Source organism: Plecotus auritus, assembly GCF_963455305.1.
Source record: "Plecotus auritus genome assembly, chromosome: 1".
NCBI lineage: Eukaryota > Metazoa > Chordata > Mammalia > Chiroptera > Vespertilionidae > Plecotus > Plecotus auritus.
In genome coordinates this window covers 111,504,855-111,527,427 of record NC_137770.1, presented here as the reverse complement: position 1 = coordinate 111,527,427, position 22,573 = coordinate 111,504,855, and the positions used below count along the sequence as shown (strand labels likewise).

The window sequence follows — 22,573 nt, the reverse complement described above, 5'->3', positions numbered from 1 at the left end:
GCAGTTGCACTTATTTATGTTCTCACTGGTTGATTCTTGTATGTGTCCTGACCAGTGATCAAACCTGCAACCTTGGGGTATTAGGATGACGCTTCAACCAACTGAGCTACTCATCATGGCAGTTAAAGCTTTTCTCTTACTCATCCTCATTGTTTGAGAATTTGAGAATTGCAACCATTTAATCTTGACAGGGTCAAGAAAAAGTATATTGTTTCAATTATTTTTAATGCATTTTTCCCTTTTTTTCTTTACTGAATGAAATTGTTTAACCATATTTGTTAAATAGTCTTTAAAAGCTGATTCATATTCCCTTACCAGAAGTCCTTTAGAGTTCAAATTTATCTAAGCATTGGTGAGAGATTTTATGTTAATTCATTTCATCCATTTTCTTTTAATCATCAAAGGTGAAATGTCCTCTGGGTGAAGAGAATTTAACTTCATAAGAAATTATTAAAATCATTTCCTTGATCACCTCATTTTCTCAGTTTTTTTAGAGTACAAAATCACAACCAACCAAACAAACAAAAAACAAGACTCAGTATATTACGTTCCTGATAGAACCCTGCAGGAATTGTCTTCTATCCAGCAGAGAATTCTGATTCAGACACTGAAATTCCATCAACAGCAGTAATTTCAGTAGCTACACCTCTGGTTTCTCCAACAAATTAGAAGGTAAGCACTCTAGGCCTCATTAGGGAACTTGACCTTGAACTTTGCTCTCTAAGATTCAGATGAAAGAACTGGCATTTATTAAGAACCCTGTGGAAACACCTCTCCATACCTCTGGATGCTCTGAACCCCCCTGCAGGATTCAGAGAGTAAGTGGCTTAGCTGCTTGCTTAACCCTCCAGAAGATTTCTTGAGTTTTAACATCACCAGCTGTGTCAGCCTCCACCCTGAAAAAGTGGGCTCTCTCAGCAGGGTAGTGCTGCCATACCTCCCTGCCAATTCTGGGAACTGGAAAAGGAGAACCAGAATGTGGGGACACTTGGTGACTGTAGGTGATATACTGATAAGGGCAACCCTGGAATATTCTGAAGGTGGGGACTTGGATACTTATAGTTAGGGCATAAAAGTAAATCCTACCCCATCCTGTAATCACCAGCTGTTGAATCAGGAGCCATTGGATCACATTAGCCTCTAGGGTGAAGTGCTGGGTGTAGGGGAAAGGAGATGGCCTAAGGAAGTCTGTCCTATACAATTTATTCCTGCTTTGAACCAAGTCACTCCCTGTCTGATGACTGCTTTCAGCATTAAGTCTCCTCTCTTATTCTTTTCCTTTCTTTTATTGATTTTACTCTCACCCATACAAATCATATGAGCTCATGTTTCATTAGAAAAACCACTGCTTTTAGATTTATGTTTAATCTTGCACAACAGAGAAGCTCTACTGAGCCTGAGTACAGTTCTGATTTCCCTCTATCTTTGTATTGTATACTAAACACAGTTGTACTATTATATGGTTCACATCGATATCAAGAAGCCATCTTTCCTCTACCCCTCCATGTCCATTCACTCAGGCATTCACTTATCACTTACTGGGTAACTACCATGTGTTTGACCTTGTGAGAACCATTCTGGGGAAATGCTGTGAACAACACAATCTCTGCCCTCAAGGAGCTCAATATACATATTTTTTAAGTTCCTCTGCAGTTCATGTGGCTTTCAGCCATCAGCAATCTCATCTCCTAGAGCAGTGATTTTCAATAGGTGTGCTGCAAGAGTTTTTAAAACATGCAATACCTGACTATTTAGTCAGGGATATCGACCTCTTTTTCCTTAGATTGTAAAAACACCACCACCACCACCACCACACACACACACACACACTCACACACACACCCAAAAAGCCGAGAGCAGCCAACACAACAATAGCCATCTGATGTGAATGCCCTGTCTTGAACCATAATATATCCTATATAATGAAAGAGTAATATGCAAATAGACCGAACGGCAGAACAACCAACCAACCAATCAAAGCGTAATATGCTAATGATATGCTAAGGCTGCTCAACCGCTGACTCTGGCATGCACTGACCACCAGGGGGCAGATGCTCTGACTGGTAGGTTAGCTTGCTGCTGGTGTCCGGCCAATTGTGATTGAGCAAGATGGTCTGGACATGCCCTGGAGCCCTCCCGCTGTCCCTCCCTGGCCTGATCATGCACTGGTGGGATCCCTCAGCCTGGCCTGCACCCTCTTGCAATTCAGGACCCCTTAGGGGATGTTGGAGAGCCAGTTTTAGCCTGATCCCACAGGCCACTCCCTTTGGGAGGGTGCCAGATGCAGGACTCATGGCTGGTGAGCACTGCTGTGGCAGCATAAGCCTCTCCCGATCAGGACTGATTGGGCGTGAGCCCGTGGCAGGCACATTCGGGCCAGGATGAGTGCGAGTGGCAGGTAGGAGCTGCAGGTGGCGTTGGACTGAAGGTTTCGGCCCAATCCCTGCAGGCCACTCAGAGGGACCCCACCAGTGCATGAATTCGTGCACTGGGCCTCTAGCGTTTAGGATATGCAGGGTTGGGCAAAAGCAGGTTTATAGTTGTTCTTATGGAAAATAATACAATAATAACTAATAATACAAGAATAAAGTTTCGCAAAAGCACAAGTGTAAACCTACTTTTGCGCCACCCTATATTGAATTAAATTAAATGTTATTAAATTAATCTGCAGTTATTAAATGATTAAAAGTTACCAATGTGATTCTTAGACAATTTTACTCTAGAAGGCCTGCTTCCACCTCCCTCCCTCTCTGTCCCAGAAGTGAATTCCTCCTCAGAGGACCAGCACTATCCCTAATATAAGGTACCTATCATACTCTATTGGCTTCGTATTCACATCTGAAACATTTGCCAGAGTGGGCACTACTTGGTGAAGGAACTTACATATCCAGCTTACAGTGCAGTGTTTGGTATAAGACAGGCCCATGGTCGGCTAACTGTGGCTTGCAAGCCACATGCGGCTCTTTGGCCCTTTGAGTGTGGCTCTTCCACAAAATACCACAGCCTGGGGGAGTCTATTCTGAAGAAGTGGCATTAGAAGAAGTTTAAGTTTAAAAAATTTGGCTCTCAAAAGAAATTTCAATCATTTTACTGTTGATATTTGGCTCTGTTGACTAACGAGTTTGCCGACCACTGACATAGGCAAATAATAATTATTTGGTGAATAGTGATCCAATTTTCCTACTAGACTGAACTTGTGTGAGGTGAAGCATACAAGATTGTTAACCTGATCTTAAGTATAATATTCTTGACTAGGGCACTCAATACATATGTGTGTGAAATACCCCAGAGATAACTTCAATTTCCAAAGTATGACAACATTTTAAAAACTCCTATAAGGCAAAGATATTGGGCAATACAATACCATTCCTATACACTGGGGGTGTGCTTTTATTTTATGGTACATAAGAATGCTGCTGGATATAGTTGAAATTATAGTCCATGTGGTCACACCTGCTCATTTGCAGATAGGCATAAAGGCTAGGTGGATCCTAATTAATTCTTGGAATGTTCTGGGGTTTTCACAACTGATTGAACTAATCAACTGTAAAAGAGAAATACATGTAAGATAAGGGTCATAAGTTTTTACCTGAAATATGCAGATTTTGAGTAAACACACAGGAAAATATTTATGTAACATCTGTCACTTTACTTCCATGATTTTGCTTCTCATTGGGACTGGGTTGGCTTTTATGTTCATCTCAGGCCAGAGCAATTTAAGCTGAACACTTTGCAGATGGGAAGGTAGCCTGGCCCTGAAGCTTTATGGCTAGATGTTGGGTGTATATATTAGTGTAAGTAGATTCATTATTTGTGAGGAAATTTTATGAATTAGACTCAAAACACCAACGTGATTGATATCTAAAATTAACACAGCATTAGTTTTTTATCAATTATTAATATGAAGGGAATCACTATCTATACTAATAAAAGCCTATGTGGTCGTCACGCCCTCATGCCATAACAACCCATCACCAGGAGGCTGTGTGCGCAGCGGGCATGTGCGGGTGGGCAGGGACTTGACGCTGTGTGCGTGGCATAGAGGCGGGTCCCACGGCTCCTCGCAGTGTGTTGGCGGGTCCCAGTGGCTCCGTGTGGCGACAACAGGGGCAGGACCCCCGCCACTTCCCCCCCCCCCCCCCCCGGCTCTGGCCTACCTCTTTGGGGCAATCCATCAAGGAGCCCCGGATGGGTGGGTGGGGCCTACCTCTTTGGGGAGATTGATCTCGGGGCTTCCACACTGTGAGAGGGCACAGGCCAGGCTGGGGAGCCCCCCCCCCCACCAAGCGCATGAATTTCGTGCACCAGGCCTCTAGTATCTAGATAAAATAGGTAGATTTGCATAAAGCTTTAAAGGCTTTATCTGGTTAGTTGGATATTATAATTATTAATCCTACAGATCATATTTTAAAAAAATTGTCTAAACCTTTATTAGCTATTGAATAGAAGGAAATTATGTAAATAAGTGGTATGCATACACTCTTTTATGAAAGTAGGCCTCCCTCCCCAGAAGTACCATTAACATTTTGCTGGAACTTAATATTACATGTATTGAATTACAGTTATTGAAACTATTTTATTCTAAGCTCTATATTGCCTTTTCTTACTCACTTTTATAATTCTGTAATATTTAGCCAGTGTTTTCCACATGGGGGATCTTCTGTAACTGCATATAGAATCTAATTGAAGTGAATTTAGTACAGGCCTGAGAGTCATAAGTCCTGGTCCAGTTCCTCAACAGCCTTATCTCTAGTCCAGTTATTCTTGAACCTTGGCTCCCGCTCCCCTTGTTTTCCTTTTTCCCTAACATTATAATTTGCCATTCTGTCCTGACTTTGTTACCTTTCACCTACTTTATGGTAACTGGATGGACTCTACTACACTACACATTTCCATGTGGCAGCATATACTAAATGTCTTAATATATTATTTTATTTAATCCTCATAATTTGAGATGGAGATCATCAGCTCCACTTTTAAGCTGAAAAAACTGAGTTTGGAGTGAGATTGAAAGCCATGTTTAAGGCACTAGTTAGTGGTAGAATCAGGATCTGAACCTAGATCTATGTAATGTCTGATGTACTGTGGCTATTGCCTTTTAATCAGAATTATTTTGAAAAAGCCCCATTCTAAGCTGGTATACTCCTCCTTCTCCAATACATTAAAACAGAAACATCTATAATTATCAGCAACTACTGTGAATACAAGTATTAAAACAAGAAGCAAAGAAGACCTCAACAGGAGAAGTCATAGTTGTCACAAACTTAATCATTGGGTAGAAAGATTGAAAGTCGCAGCAACATAGGAGAGTACTATGATAATCATGGATGTGTGGAAGGAAACCTGGGTTCCATTCCTGGGTCTGTCCAAGATTTCTCTCTGGTCTTGGGCAAGTGACTTCACCATCTCATCAATATCCTGGGGTAAGGTGAAGATGATTACACACAGTGCCTACTTATAGCTCTGGTTTGCTAGGACATGAATGAGTAGATGGGAGGAATTACAATGTTTCATATGATAAACTGGACTATCTCTGGGACAGTGGGGAAGGTTGTAGGGATTCTGGGGAGCAGATGGATCTCTTTCTCCTGTTTTCTTATTTTAAAACTAGGGGCCCAGTGCACAATTTCATGCACCTTGAAAGGAACTGTGGGCCCTGAGGCTGCGGTGAGCACAGGGGCGGGTCTTGGCCCATCCTCTGCGCCCCCGCCTGGCCCCTCCTGCCGCGGCTCCTGGTCCTCTGTCTGCCTGCAGCCCTGTTCCCGCTGCTGCCACTCCCATGTGCTGACGGTGCTGGCCCTGCTCACACCCGCTGAAGGCGCAGAGCGATTGGGGCTGGTGTCAGCAGCGGGTGTGAGCAGGGCCGGCGCAGTCAGTGGGTGCGAGTGGCGGCTGCTGCTCCAATTGCCCCTCAGGAGCAGGGGGAGGTGGAGAAGCCCTCAAGGGCGATTGGGCTGGCAGCTGCCGCTTGCACCCGCTGATGGCGCCAAGTGATTGGGACTGGTGCCGGGCACCAGCAGCGAGTGTGAGTGGTGGCTCCGGCACCGGTAGTGGGTGCAAGCAGGGCCATCACTGGCAGCAGGTGCAAGCAGTGGCTGCTGGCCCCGATCTCCCCTCAGAAGCAGGGGGAGGTGGAGAAGCCCTGAGGGGCAATCGGGCCGGGCCGCTTGCACCTGCTGATAGGGCCTAGCTATCAGGACTGGCGCCAGAAGCCAGCAGTGGGTGTGGGCAGGGCCAGCGCCGGCAGCAAGTGCAAGCGCCAGGCGGGAACGTGGTGCGTGGGAACAAAGAATTTTCAGTAACCACCAGAGGCTTGCCCTGATTACAGCGACCAGCGCCCCACCTTGGTCTGGCTCCCCCGCTCACCTGCTCTACCATCCTGCCGCAGCCGACGCCTGCCATGTTCCACGCACAGCCCCTGGTGGTCAGCACACAGCATAGCGACTGGTTGTTCTGCCATTTGGTCTATTTGCATATTAGCCTTTTATTATATAGGATTATATAGGACTAGAGGCCCAATGCATGAAATTTGTGAAAGGGTCTTGGCCCTTGCAGCTGCAGCGGCTGCCTTGGCCCTCGTAATCCCAGCTTCGTCTGGAAGGTCATGGGGAAGGTCGTCTAGCTGTCCAGTCTAATTAGCATATTATGCTTTTATTATTATGGATGGGAGGTGGAGTGGAATGAATGGATGGTCTCCATCCTTTCCTGCTCAAAATGCTGAAATTTTACTTGAGCTCACAGGAGCTGTTAACGGCCTTCACATATTTTAGAAATGGCAGAAATGAATTGACTATAGTTTGGGACATACATGGGCCAAGGAGTCTTTGCTGACATTTGCCATTCTTTAAACACAATAGCATCCAGTTATTAAGGAATCACAGTTCACAGCTAAGGCAGAGATGAATGTCAGTCACTTTTCTTGACGTGGTCCACGTTCTTTTGAAATGTCTCATGTCCCACCAGCACCAAGGCACTAGAGTCGCATGGGGGGTGGAGGGAGGGTCAGCCCCAGCGTTAAGTGCTCCCGCATCGTGGGGAATCCCTTCCAAATTTCCCCCACCGCATTCTGAAGTTTGGTCATAAGTGTGCGTTAGGGATGCTTATATTGCATAATTTTAAGAAATAAAATGATATGAATTGCTAATGTTTAAGGTCTACCTGTGGAAGTGGGTTGGATCACCACGAGGTCACATAGGAAACTTGAAGGTAAATAGTGGCCCTCAAGAGAAAGGCCAGATCGAATCAAAGCTTCACCAGCCTCTCTCCAGAGCAGACGATTAATTTTTGCTTTCAAGTATAATGAGGTCTGCTGGGCCTAGCAGCCCAGCGAGAGAGCCAGTGCCAAACCCTGCCAGTCTGTGGGTTCCGCCCGCCCACCCCCGTCCCTACCTTCCCCAGGAGGCGGTGACCGCTCCTCTCCAAAGGTCTAGGCACCAGGAGTAAATCTCTCTCTGGAAGCGAAATCACCGGTACCCCTCCAGTCCAAGAAAGGGGATTAAAAGCGACAAAGAAAGAGGGGGCGTTGCTCCGGAGAGACGCGGGGCTCTTCGGAGGAGGGTTGGGGGTGGGGCGAGCGCAGCCCGCCGCGAGCCAGGCTGGCGAGGGGCAGGGGGACGCGGAGCCCGGCTCTAGCGGCGGGGGTCCCGGGGCGCGCTCCGCCTCTCGCGGGGAGCCACCGCCTCCCGCCGCACGTGCGCGGTGTTGTGTGCCGCGGCTCCTCCCCTCCCTCTCTCAGTCCCTCCCTCCCTCCCATCACCGCCGTCCCCTCCCCCGCCGCCGGAGCGCGAGCCCGAGCCCGATCCCGAGCCCGAGCGCCGCCAAGCCCGGGCCGCCGCCGCCGAGCGCGCGAGACGCCGAACAGGTGGCCGGAGCCGCGGGCGCCGTGGGGAGAGGCGAGGCGAGGCGAACCCCGGAGGTGAGGGATCCAGGCTGGGCATGTGAGCCGAGTGGCTCCTTGGCGTCGCCTGCCCGCGCCCACCAGCCACGCGCCCGTCAGCGGCCCTGCCGCGCCAGCCTCCAGCCGCCGGCCAGGGCTGCTCGGCCGCCGTCAACGAGGGGCGCGGGCGCGGGCCGGCCCCGGCGGCGGCGGCGGCATGAAAGTGACCGTGTGTTTCGGAAGGACCCGTGTCGTCGTGCCCTGCGGAGACGGCCACATGAAAGTTTTCAGCCTCATCCAGCAAGCAGTGACCCGCTACCGCAAGGCCATCGCCAAGGTGAGGGGCTGGGGCGCAGGGAGGCGGGTTGAGCAGGCGCCGGGATCAATATGGCGCTTCCTGGAAAAAGGAGGAGGGAGGCGAGGGAGGCGGGGAAAGGGAAAGTGCGGCGGCCGCGCGGGCCTCGCGGCGTCCCCAGCCCCGGGCTGCTGGCCGCAGCGTTCTCCGCGTGGCCGGATCGCGAGCGCAGTCCCGGTGACCGCGCGGGACCCGCGCCCCCGGGCCGGACGCCGGACGTCTCTTCCCAGAGGTCCGGCCGCGAGGTCGGCGTGGTGACCGGCGTCCCTCGAGCGGCCGGAGGAGCGGAGTCGAACCCCGGCCTCTCCCCGACCTCCTGCCGCGGTTGAAATCCAGCCCCAGGCCTCTTTCCACTCCCAGGCCTCGGGCGTAGCTGGGATAGGCAACTTTTGGTTGGGAGAAGAGTTTCATTATTCCATTCACGCCGGAGCGTGGCCGCGTGTGTGCTGCTTCCACTTCTGGTGTCCGTCGGGGAAGGACCTCGGCGACGAGGGAACCTCCCCGCCCGCGCGGATGGCCCGGCGTTGCGGGCAGCTGGTGTGGGGTCGCCGGCCCGCACGGCTGAGCTCTGGAGCTGGGAGATGCGGAGGCTCTCGAGCAGGGATCCTTGGTGAAGCACAAGCCTGAAATTAAAAGTTTTCCTCCAAGGCCTCAGCGTGGACAGAGTGGAACTAGCTTCATATGGTGTCGAGGCCGCGGGGCCTGTGTCTGATTTCGGATTTGAGTAGATTTCCCTTTTTCTTGGTGGAATGATAACATTGTCTACACTTAACTGCATTCCTGTACAATGTGTCAGAAGTGAAAAGGCATTTTGTTAAATTGTTTTATCTGCTGTGTCTGACAACAGGCCAGCCACCTAAGTTTTCTCTCAAGCAACTGAGGATATTTCCTTTGCAGTAATGTTTGATGGAAAGCATATTCACATTTAAAATTTCCCATTTATTCCCGATAGTGATGGCTCCTGTGAGATTTGGGGCAGCAGGTGAGGGGGACGATAGCTTTGTCAGCCTGAGTGTGTATGGGGTGCTCCGGGTGGCATCCCCTAATTTTCTCTGAAATTAAAAGAAAAAAAAAAACCCACACCTTTTTACATTATTTTTTTGTTTTTAGTATATATTGGAAAAATAGCATAAGTTTGGCTATTTAAAGATAATGTTGGAGACGTTTAGAACCTGACACAGTGATGAACATGTTGACTTTAACAGTTCAAAAATGTTCCTTACATTAATTGAACTCTTACTGAAAGTCATAAATTTAGCAGAAAATAGGCACCTTTTTATCTTGCAACGCCAATGGAAGGGGAGTGGTGGTGGTGTGATGGGTAACAGTACCCTCTATACCTACAGTTAGTATTTTAAAGGATTGTTTGTGAGTGACAGTTTATGATCTAACTTTTATAAAGCAGTAATCATCCAACAAAATGAATCCTGAAAGGAAAGAGAAATACATTAATGTATACTTTGCGGTGTGCCTAGTTTCCTGAGTAGGGAAAGGTGATCCACATTTTCTTGCTTACATACTTGTAATTTACAAGCTTAAATTATTTATATGATTAACAATTTATATGCTTAAAATGAGTCATATTTCATTATGTGTACAATGTACATTGGTTGAATAGTCTGGGAGATGCAGATGTAGTTGTTTGAGTCATTTGTTCATTCCACGGAAATTTTTAAGCATCTGCTCTACTAGTATGTTCAAGGCATTGTTCTGGGTACTGGATGTTTAGGGGACCCACTAGCTGCTTTGTGGAAACTGGACTGTAAGAGTCCAGGACCAGAGTCTCCATGGCCCTCCAAGGGGAGGAGGCCAGTGGTGTGGACTGGTGTGTTGTGCAGTGGGGAGAAAACGAGGCGACCGGATGTTGGGTAACTGGAGTTGGGAGGCCTTGGTGGACCGTTAAAAAAATAGTAACGGTGGTTATTTCACAGTGACTTAGGAGTGTGGAAAAGTAAGTGCAGTTATCTTAAGGGAGTCTGGGAAGGCATCCCAAAGAGAAGGGAAGGGGCATATGAGCTGAGTTTTTAAGGAAAGTAGATTGCCAGATTGGGAAGGAAGTAAGGGTAATTCTCAGGGTGATGGTAGTATTGGAGTTGGATAAAATGAGAGGGAGAAGTCAGAGATGATTCAGGGGTTTGCAAAATTATTTAAATGCTCTTTAAGTGCAACTCATACTTCAGAAGGTGAATTTTCCAATGGGTTTTGTAGTATATAAAGTTCAGCCATTGGATTATCAGACTCTTTGACTCTCAAATGTTTCAAGAACCTGAGGATTTCTAGGTCTATTTGTATTTATTTCTCTTAAATCAGTGGTTCTCAACCTTTCTAATGCCGCGACCATTTAATACAGTTCCTCATGTTGTGGTGACCCCCAACCATAAAATTATTTTCGTTGCTACTTCATAACTGTGATTTTGCTACTGTTATTAATCGTAATGTAAATATCTGTGTTTTCTGATGGTCATAGGCTCTACAGTCGGGACCCACAGGTTAAGAACCACTAGCAGGGTCGCCTAAGACCATCGGAAAACACAGATATTTACATTACGATTCATAACAGTAGCAAAATCACAGTTATGAAGTAGCAACGAAAATAATTTTATGGTTGGGGGTCACCACAACATGAAGAACTGTATTAAAGGGTCGCGGCATTAGAAAGGTTGAGAACCACTGTCTTAAAATATCAGGTAATGGTTACAATGAAACTTCTTTATTTCTCCCACCTCATTTAAAATAAGTATGAAGCAATACATATTAACACCAGTTTCACCTTTCATTTTTTATCTCTTTCTTACCCCTATTGTTTAATAGAACAAGATACATTTTGTATGAAGAATTGGGAATCTGTAGAGTGGTGTTTAGGTTGCTAGGTGACATGCATGACAAACTCCCATCTGGTGGGGGAAAATGTGGGAAGATCATGTTTATGGCTTTGTATAAACACCAACTAAACCAAAGAAGGGAAAAGAAGGATAAGAAAGAAAGGATAAGCCCAAGTCACTGAGGCTTTCTCTGCAGTAAGCATTTTGTGGTGTGGGAGGCTAAGTTTTTGGTATTATATTTGAGCTGTTTTCTCTTTGGGTTAAACAAATCAATTTTTTCTGACAGTGAAGTGGTGTGACTTAATACCAAAAATATCCTCAATAAGCAGATATTTAAAGTCTTACACTTAGTCATAGCATTTTTTGCCTAGTGAAAAAAACTTTTTTTGCTTATAATCATTGGTGAAAATATTTTGGCTGTTCATCCCCATCCATGGATTTTTCTCAAGTGCTTACAATTGGAGGACTGATTGCCTGTGTGTGTCTGTTCTACTCTTGCCTGTGGTCTGACTCATCCATGGTTTCCGATGAATACAGGGAGTGGAGCCCCAGCTGCAGTGGCTTTTAGTGTGGTATGCTAGGGCTTTGTTGGGGACTCCTTAATTCTTAGTGAATCAAGGGTGGCACTGAGTGAGGCTTCCCGTTTTTCCTGCTGTGCTTCCAAACTTAGGAGAAAAATAAAATCGCTATGCTTGTTTTAAAAAAGGCTGCTGTGTACAAAATGCCATGCTCTATGAAGAAATAGACTCAATTCTTGCACTCAAGAAACATACAATGTAGGAGTCAGGACAATTATAGAAAACTATAAATAACAGTAGGCTTTAGCATTAATTGGCAGCAGGGTGGTACAGATGGTAATTGCTTCTGGATTCAGAGATGGGAGTGGTCATAAATGGCACTGGGTTTGCATTGGGTATAATGCGTGGGAAGTTTTGCCTTGTTTTAGGGCAGTGCTCCCTAACTGGGTAATGGAGTAACCTCATAAAGCACATGCGTGGCCAGGGCATCTTGATTCTGTAGGCCTGCAGTGGGATCCAGGCATGTGAATGTGGAAAGTGTTTGATTCTGAGAAGTAGGAGGGAGGGCTTTGTAGGGTGTGAAGCAGTCTGAACAAAGGTGTGCCAGGCTTTCAGGGCTCTTTTGGTTCCTGTGGAGCATCTGTGTCAGGTGGTGGGTCAGGATCAAGCTGAGGAGGACTGAATGCCAGGGCAAGACAGCATTTTATATGTGGTGGTTTGGGAAGAACTGGAGTATTTGGGTAGGGCAGCAGTGTGGACAAGTGGTCCTCTGGCAGAGGACTGGAGCTGTGGTTATGTGGGATTAACCTCTGCTGCTGACTGCTGAGTAACAACATAAAGGGAGAAGGAAGGACTGAAAGGGAGGGAAGTGGGGTGGGAGTTGTGGGAACCTCTTAAATCGCTGCTCTCTGGATTGGGTGTGGAGAGGTACGTTTTTTTCACCATTTAATCTTGGGCAAACCAACCCCACAGAGCTTCACTTTCCTCATGTCTAAAATGGGACACTCCCTTGCAGGGTCAAGGTGAGTACCAAACAGGATGGTGAATGTGAAACTCAGTCCTGGATCTGAATCATGAGTATGTTTTTAGCTCATCAAACAGTTTTACTCGATGGGAAAGTTTTCCAAGTATGCTATTCCTGTTTGGGTTTCTCCTCTGCTTAAGACAGTAGTGTGTACTTTAAAGAATAAGTGACAAATGTTACTGTTTGTCCCAGCAGTATCACAATCAGAAGTGCAAATTGGGTGTGCAGTGTGTGTATGAGGCAGGGAGTATAGGTAAAAGCCACAGATATTGGCTGTATTCTAGATTGATTATCTGGTGTTTTTTTTTTTGTTTGTTTGTTTTTTTGGGTCACTGCATCTGTCCCTCAAGCATGGAAACCTTAGAGCTATTTAAAAAACAACAACCAACTTGAGTTAATGGACAGTAACTTATTTTTTAAAATGTTTTCTTTTCCAAATATATTTTTATTGATTTCAGAGAGGAGGGAAGAGGGAGAAATAGAAACATCAATGATGAGAGATAATCATTGATTGGCTGCCTCCTGCATGCCCCCAATGGGGATCCAGCTGAAACCTCATGTGCCCTGACTGGGAATCCAACGGTGACCTCCTGGTTCATAGGTCTGTGCTCAACCACCGAGCCACTCCAGTGGGGCAGGGACAGAGGGACAGTAACTTTTGAAAATGTTTCCTTTTTTTTTTTTTTTTTTTTCGCTGAGAGAGGACTATAGACTACTAAATCATGTAAGTCATGGTTTTATGAAAAATCTTGTGTCTGGTTTGAGATTTTTTTGTGAATAAGTGCATGTTGTTATACACTTAAAAGCTTATTGAGACTTTTAGGAAAATACTTACATTATTTCAGAGTTTGAATGGCAATAGAGGCAAGCATAACAGTAGTTTAATAAAATCGATTTTATTTTATTAACATTTTTTGTCTTCCTCAAAAAAATAAAAAATAAAATATGTTTGAAAGGCTGGTCTCTCTAAAATGCAAATCTTATTGTACTCTCTGCTTAAGTACCTCTGTGCCCCCTTTCCCCAGAGGCAAGCCCTGCTGCCTCAGCACAGCCTGTCCTTGCAGGAATCCCTCCTGACTGCAGCTTCTCCTTCTCCAGACTACCCAACCCCACACCCTTGGACTTGTTTGCATTTTTCTACCTTTGCTCTGGCATTTTCTGTTTCTTTTGCCTGGAATGCTTGCTTGCTCCTCCCATGACTGCTTATCTGTTGAGCCACAGCTCAGACCAGCCATCTGTGCTCCTAAGGTTGGCTGAAATTCTCCCCTCTTCCTCTCAGTGCCTGCGCTGACCTGGATGAATGTGCTCTGCTGTATGGTACTATAGTGTGTTTGTCTATGGAACACAAGAATTGTGCTCCTTCCTCCAGGTGAAACGTGTGAAGGCCTCTGCCACATAGTTGTCTTAGAGGTTGAGTAAATACAAAGTTAAGAATAAATACATCACACATATTCTTCCACAAAAAAAACAACAACACACTTTTACGTAGGAGATTATAACCAGCACTTGCTAATTTTAAGGACATTAATATTTGTTGTATTTGGCATATTGCCATAAAGAGCTTGTAATTGAAGCGAAGCTTTAGTGTGATTTGGAGTTCCTGGAGTTATTCTTTTGTGTCAGCTATTTTGAAGGAGCTCAGTCTGTTTTCAGACCAAGCAGAGGATAGTCCTGGGGTTTGCATTGGACCAAGTTCAAGGCAGGTGGCCAGTGCAATGTGGGAATCTGGCTTGAAGCACACCTATGCTCTGTCTGGTGCCTCTAATTCTGTCAGTTGGGATCTTTGGGAAAGTGCCAGGAGTAAATAGAAAAGTTTAGGATCTGAGATTTGCAGGGAGAGTGGTTGATGTGAAGTACTTCTTGGCTCATAGTGAACATACATGAATTAATTGGTCATGGAGGTAACACTTGCACCACTAACCCATAGACAGATCCTCCATCTGTCCTGGGAGCTTTTACCTCCTGTGGAGTTGGATGCAGGTTGGTGATGGTGAACACTCAGTAGATGATTGCAGTTTTTAAACGATAGAAAGAAATATGTAAGATTGGTTCAGGAAGGTGCTTTCCACAGGTTAATTTTCAAGGTGGGAGAGGGAGGTGGTAGGTTAGGCCCACATGTGTGCTTTCCTCCTGCATGGCCACCCATGCAACAGTCCTGGATGGGACCAAGGTCAAGAAAGTAATGCCAGGGGTCAGTAAATTTATACAGTTTTACTCACTTTTGGTATTTTTTTAGGCATTATTTTACCCTATTTAATTTTTTTTTTTTGCATTTGGAAGCATTACATAAACAATAGAGGCTCATTGCACAAAATTCATGCACTGAGGAGCGGGGTTGTCCCTCAGCCCAGGCTGCACCCTCTCCAATCAGGGACCCTTTGGGGGATGTCCGACTGCTGGTTTAGGCCCGATCCCACACCGGCAGTTGGACATCCCTCTCACAATACGGGACTTCTGACTCCTAACTGCTTGCCTGCCTGCCTGCCTGATTGCCCTTAACTGCTTCTGCCTGCCAGCCTGATCACCCCCCAACTACTCCCCTGCCAGCCTGATCGATGCCTAACTGCTCCCCTGCTGGCCTGGTCGCCCCCAACTGCCTCCCCTGCCAGCCTGGTTGCCCCAACTGCCCTCCCCTGCAGGCCTGGTCCCCCCCAACTGCCCTCCCCTGCCGGCCTGGTCCCCCCAACTGCCCTCCCCTGCTGGCCTGATTGCCCACAACTGCCCTCCCCTGCCAGCCATCTTGTGGCAGCCATCTTGTGACCACATGGGGCGGCCATCTTGTGCGAGGGCGTGATGGTCAATTTGCATATCACCTCTTATATAGGATGACTTTTCTTCATACTCTGTGTCTTGTGTCTGGCCTGCCACCTTTTCATTTTATTTTATTTTTAAGTCTTTGTTGTTGAAAGTATTACATATGTTCCCTTTCCCCCGCATTGACCCCATCTAGCCCGCTCCAGCCCAACCTCCACCCCAGGCCTTCACCACACTATTGTCTGTGTCCATGGGTTATGCATATATATGCATACAAGTTCTTTGGTTAATTTCTTCCCATCCACCCACTCACCTATCCCCGCCTTCCCTCTGAGATTCAGCAGTCTGTTCCTTGCTTCTTTGTCTCTGGATCTGTTTTATCAGTTTAATTTGTTCATTATATTCCACATATGAGTCAGATCATGTGGTACATGTTTTTCTCTGACTGGTTTATTTCGCTTAGCATAATACTCTCCAGGTCCCTCCATGCTCTCTTAAAGGGTAAGAGATCCTTCTCTTTCATAGCTGCACAGTATTCCATGGTATAAAGGTACCACAGCTTTTTTATCCACTTATTTACTGATGGGCACTTGGGCTGTTACTAGATTTTACCTATTGTACCTAGCGCTGGTATGAACATAGGGGGGCATATATTCTTTCTGATTGATGTTTCAGGCTTCTTAGGATATATTCCTAGAAGTGGGATTGCTCGGTCAAATAGCAGTTCTATTTTTAACTTTTTGAGGAGACTCCATGCTGATTTCCATAGTGGCTGTACTAGTCTGCATTCCCACCAGCAGTGCACTAGGGATCCTTTTCCTTCACATCCTGGCTAGTACTTGTTTGTTGATGGCAGTCATTCTGACAGGTTTAGGTGGTACCTCATTGTCGTTTTAATTTGCATCTCTCAGATGATTAGTGACGTTGAGTATTTTTCCATATGTCTCTTGGCCATTTGTATGTCTGCTTTGGAGAAATGTCTATTTAGGTCTTCTGCCCATTTTTTGATTGGGTTGTTTATTTTCATTGATTTGTATGAGTATTTTATATACTGTGGATATTAACCCCTTAGCAGATGTGTCATTGGTGAATATGTTCTCCCATACAGTGGCTTCCCTTTTCATTTTGACACTTTTTTTTTTTTTTTTTTTGCTGTGCAGAAGCTTTTTAGTTGGATATAGTCTCATTTGTTTATTTTTTCCTTTGTTTTTATTGCACCAGGCATTTTATCAGTGAAAATTTTGCTATGTGAGATGGCTGATATTTTGCTGCCTATGTTTTCTTCAAGGATTTTATGGTTTCATGTCTTACATTTACATTTTGAGTTTATTCTTGTGTATGGAGTATGTATATGGCTTATGCCATTAAATAAAAAGTTTTACTTATTTTTTTCTCCATGAATTGATATTAGAAGTTAGAAATAAAATTTCAAGCTTCATATTTAAATGATGTGAAATGTCAATTTATTTTTTCTCATATACGTTATACTAGTGAGCTGGTGCACAGATTTATGCACATTGAAAGGAAATTAATTAGGTGGCTGGAGGGTTGAGACTGGGTGAGACGGGCTGGACACTCCCTGGAGCCAACCTGTGGAGTGAGCAGGGTCCCTCTGGCAGGTGGGGTCCCTCGGCCTGGCATGTGGGGATCAGGCTGAAACTGGCTCTCCGATATCCCCCGAAAGGTCCTGGATTGCGAGAGGGCGGTTCTCGGGTGACGCACCCTGGAATCAGGCTCCCTCCTCTTTAGTTCCAGGATGCATCACCCGAGAACTGCTGCTGCCAAGTCACTGCAGCTCAGCAGCTCCTGTGTTGAGCATCTGCCCCCTGGTGGTCAGTGCGCATAATACCTACCAGCTGGTTGGACGGTGGGATGGTTGCTTAGCCTTTTATATATATAGATATGAGAAATGAAAACACCTGTCTTCACACAAAAAATGTACATGAATGTCCATAGCAGCATTATTCATAACTAGAAGCCCGATGCATGAAATTTGTGCAAGGGGCTCGACCCTCGCAGCCCCGGCTTCATCTGGAAGGATGCCCAGAAGGTCGTTTGGCTGTCTGGTCTAATTAGCATATTATGCTTTTATTATTATAGATAGCCAAAAATGGAACAACTCATATTTATCAACCTATCAAAATATGGTATATCCATACATTAGAATAATACTCAGTCACAGTAAAAGAATGAAGCACTGATAAATGCTATGATGTGGATGAACGTGTTTTATGAAGGAAGCCAGTCACAAAAGCCCACATATTGTATGATTTCATATACACTGAATGGCCAGATTATCATGATCTCTGAACGCATAATAATATGGCCACTCTGTGTGTGTGTGTGTGTGTGTGTGTGTGTGTGTGTGTATATATATATACATATATATATATATATATATATATATATATTCATGCATGGGTGGGGTCCGGCCAGCCTGGCCAGAGGGAGGGGACATGGGAGGTTGGGCGGCCTGCCTGCTGGTTGAACTCCTGGTCGAGGGGACAATTTGCATATTAGCCTTTTATTATATAGGATATACACTGAGTGACCAGATTATTATGCATTCAGAGATCATAATAATCTGGCCACTCAGTGTATATGAAATGATCAGTATAGGCAAATCTATAAATATAGAAATCAGAGTAGTGGTTCCCCTAGGACTGGAGTTTGGGGGTAATGGAGAGTGACTGCTGATGGCTATGGGGCTTGGTTTTAGGGGAATCTAAATTTAGATAGTGATGATGGTTTTTGTGAATATGGTTTTGTGGTATGATTTTGTGAATATACTAAAAATCATTGAATTGTATACGTTAAGTGGGTGAATTTTATGGTATGTGATACTAATAAAGATGTTTTTTAAAAACAGGCTACATAGCCACTGTGAATAAACTCCACTTTTAGGTATTTTCTAGTTCTGAGAGTACCATAAAACATTTATTTCTATGTCAGAGATGTTTAGAAACCTCAAATGAAAACTGGTTGTTTTTAGGAGTTTTCCATATGATGTATTAACCTACTTTCTTTCACCTGTCCATTGTCTCTTATTGCTGTTTGGTAAGCTCTTGATTGCTGAGCCTCCAAGAGTCACTGGTAAACAATGTTGGGCAAATGATTATAGCACTTGATCACACTGAATCTCACAGTTCTGTTTTCAGTGGTTTGACTTTCTGCAGCAGTTTTAAGGTGTTCTGGCTTAGCTTCTGAGGTGCGCTAAGACACGCCCCAGCGGTGTGCATTTGTTTACTTGTGGTGACTGGTGAACACACTCGTTTACTAGACCTATTCAGTACAAATTTAAAATTACAGGAATATATATAGAAAACTTCTGTGACAAACTTTTCATACATACTTAATTTTCATTACATAAATGTGTCTATATAAATAAAAACAGGTAAGCTAACTACTAGTAATTTGTCAATTTTTTAACGTATGCATTTGGAAAACCTACTTTATTATATAATAGACTTTCAGCTTTAATGGACATCCCCTTGCCTGAATAGTCCGTTATATTGAGGTTTTATTGTTCTTTTAAGTGTAGAATAAAAACTAGATGCCTGGCTGGCGTGGCTCAGTGGTTGAGGGTTGATCTATGAACCAGGAGATCACAGTTTGATTCAGGTCAGGGCACATTCCCTGGGTTGTGGCCTTGATCCCCAGTAGGGGGCATGCAGGAGGAGGCATGCAGGAGGCACCCGAGAGCATCATTGAACAATGATTTTCTCTTATCATTGATCAATGATTCTCTCTCATCATTGATGTTTCTATCTCTCTTCCTTTCCCTTCCTCTCTGAGATCAATAAAAATATATTTAAAAAAACCTGGAAAAACTTTTCATGTCTTTATTTTAATTTTCTAAATTCAATATTAAATCCAGAATTAAAAAGTAAACTGTTTTCCTGCTGATACACTTTCTTATATCACAAAGGCAGTTAAGGTATATAATTTATAATTCTGAAGCCCATTGTGCAAAGTCATATGTGAACAATAGTCAGGTTCCTGCCCAGCAGCCTAATACTCTGCACTGAAATTTTTCTCATTGTAGCCAGCAGCACCTACGGAAGAGGGAGGTGATATTAATTCCTGGTGTACCACCACACAGGGCAACTAATCTCTAAGCTCATTCAAGTTGAATGCAGGATTTGGTACCTTTACACTTGTTACAAAATCTGGAAAAAGCTTTCAGACAAATCAAGAGTTTCTGAAAGTGAAATGCATCATTTAGATTGATAACTGTGTAAGCAGCTACATAGGAAGATGGTGCTTTTTCAGCATTTGTACTGTCTGAGGAATACAATATAAGTATATTTTAAATTATGAGGGCACATACTATCAGGGTTATTTATTTTATTTTATTTTTTCAAGAAAACCCTGAATTTCCTATGATGGGCTCAGTTTTATTATTGGTATTTTATGACCCACTTTTTAAAATACAGGTGCTTGCAAAAACACAGTTAGCTAAAGGTAGAAAGTTTGATGGTGGATGTTTTTTCTCCTAGGAGGCAGGCATGTAAGATGACATGTTCTGGACCAGGGTTCCTAAGAGCAGATTTCCATTATTTGTGTGTCTGAGAGCAAAAAGGATAACCCTGTAAGTCTAGGATCCGTGGCTTCAAAAATACCTCCTTCTTCATGGGACTATTGTTAGGGTTCAAACAGAGGATGTAAAAAAAAGAAAGCATTGTAGGAAATAAAAGGAGTGATGTTAGCAGTACTATTCTTTAGTTTTTGCTAAGAATGGTTGCTAGTGATTTAGGCTCACTGGAATAAACTCTCCTAAATTATTTCTTCTCACATCATAAGAACTGGCTCTAGATGTGTGAAACTGAAGGTGTGCTATAACTGTTCTCCCTTAAAAAAAAAAAAAAAATCACAGGATAAAAAAATATTTAAAAAATAAAAAAAATTAGCTTAAATTAAAAAGTCCTTTTAAAAAATAAAAATGATTTTTTAAAAATCACAGAACCATTCTTCTGCAATTTAAGGGAATTAAAAGGAATTTTTAAGAAATCCTACTGCCATTGATTTAGATGCCGCAAAGATGAGTGTAACAGTAGAGCTTTTCCAGTTTTTGTTTTTTTTTCTTTAGTAATTTTGAACTTTGGCAAGTTCTGTAAGTTCTGTGAGCCTCAGTTTTCTCATCTGTTATTTGGGAATGCTCTCTTTTGTTCGCTTAAGTGATTTAATGTAGAGAATGCCCCTGTCATATAATAGGCTCTTAGTCAATATTAGATCTTTTTCTTTCTCTTCAAGTTTTAAACATAATTAGGCACAATTTTAATGGCTAATTCATGAAGTCATCTTGATTTTTATTTTATTTATGCTGCCAAGTATTATTTTTCACGATGATTTGTTAAAGGATCATTTTTTCCCCTAAAAGTATTATAGAAATTCCAGTATTAGTATTTACTAAGAAATCAACTGGAAATAGAGGAAAAAGAATGTTCTAGTCACCCAGTACAATAGTTAAAGATGATTCTTTTATAGATCGAGGAGAATTGTATTTGTCCAACTGTCTTAGTTATGTGCCTTTTTGCTTTTACTATTAGCCCTTGTTACTTTACAAAAACTGCCATATTGCTAGATCAAAGGAAATTATGTAAAATTTATTTGCTGTATTTACAATATTTTAAAAGACATTGGTTACACATTTTAACCAATGGCTTTTGGTGCCATTACATTTTTTGGGTCAGGACTGATGATTGAAAGCTCTTGCACAAAACATCTTTTGAAACTTGGAAAGAATGAAACTAGAAACTGTAAATACTATTGATATTTGTAAAATGCACAGATGTTTTAAAGTCCTTTAGTATTTATTTACTAGTAGTTCTGAGAATATCCTGGAGCTCAAAGAGACAATCTGAGCTATAAAATAAAATGGGAAAGTCAACATATTTGTAACCTCCTTAATCTTTTATTATATAGGCCTCTATAATTCATGTGTCCATAACACTTTACCCTTCTCTGGATCTCACGATGATTTTGAGCAGCTAAGGCAGCAGTCAGTGAACACAGAAAGAACATCATCTGCTTAGATAGGTGGTTGTAATGGTTGACAGATTAATGCAACTTTTAATACCTTAGTTCAGCTAAAGGCACCCAATGCTAGTCACCTGAAGACTTCACCCAAGAATTGACCTATTTATCATACTAAATAGGGAGTGGTGTCTTGAAGGCTTGCTCAGGTTCTGGGCATGGTAGTGTTCTTACGTCAGACTTGCCAAATTATCAACAATGCACTGGCTTTGTGTTCAAGAGGACTAACTCCTCTCATTCATATTTTCCACACCAAAATATTGAAAGTTGTTTTCCTTTCTTTGAAGATCTTGAACATCTTATTAATTAAAATTATGCTTTCTTCCTCTCTCCATGTGTGTTTAGGGAAGTTGCTAAGTAGTGATTAAAATAATAAAGCTTATCTAGTTGTGCAGTGCTCATATTTTGACTTTGATCCCTTCCAGTATTTGTAAACATTGTTTCACATGAGTGCAGTTGACAATCCAAAACTTGTTTAAGACAGGACATGAAAAAGAGATAGAGCAGCATGGGAGACTGAAATTTATATCTAGCTCTTTCTTTTACAACTTCCTGTGTTTTTGTGCTTTGCTAATGAAAGTGATGATTGGTGCTTTCAAAAATTTTCCAGCCCTGTCCAATGTGGCTCAGTGGATAGAGTGTTGGCTCGTGCACAGAAGGGTTGCGGGTTCAATTCCTGTTCAAGGGCACATGCCGGTTCGGTCAGGGCACATGTGAGAGGCAACCAATTGATGTGTTTTCCTGACATCGCTGTTTCTCTCTCTCCCAGCTCCTCATCCCTCCATCCCTTCACTCTCTCTCTAAATAATTAGTGGAAAAAAAAACTTTCCAGAATACCCCAGCATTTTATAATAAAACTGTAGAGAAATAACTTGGTGGGGAATTTTTCTTTCCAGGTTTATCCTATATAATAAAGAGCTAATATGCTAATTAGACCACACAGTGGAATGACCTTCCAGAACGACCTTCCAGAATGACCAGTGGGCGGGGGGCGGGGCCGTGGGGCCATGAGGTAGCCGGGGCTGTGAGGGCCTACGCTTGCCCGAATTTCATGCATTGGGCCTCTAGTTGAGGTATAATTGACAAATAAAATAGTAAGATATCTAAATAAATACATATATATTTCAGAGAGGAAAGGCAAGGGAGAGATAGAAAATATCAATGAGAGAGAATATTTTATCAGCTGCC

At 43.7% G+C, this 22,573-nt stretch overlaps 1 protein-coding gene across 25 annotated transcripts in view; it reads left to right on the top strand.

Annotated features, from left to right (window-relative positions):
* The first annotated feature begins 7,768 nt into the window (after positions 1-7,768).
* The window catches only part of PARD3 (par-3 family cell polarity regulator), a 781,475-nt gene continuing 766,670 nt past the window's right edge, over positions 7,769-22,573 (top strand). For 24 of the 25 annotated variants that reach the window (XR_013959024.1, XR_013959025.1, XR_013959026.1 and 21 more), the window contains exon 1: positions 7,769-8,213. Coding sequence is in view for 22 of the 25 variants with exons in the window: in XM_080641367.1 (XP_080497493.1) it covers positions 8,094-8,213 (120 nt within the window). In the remaining 3 variants the exon portion in view is untranslated. The remainder of the gene's footprint in view (positions 8,214-22,573) is intronic. The other variant, XM_080641382.1, reaches the window with a different exon arrangement.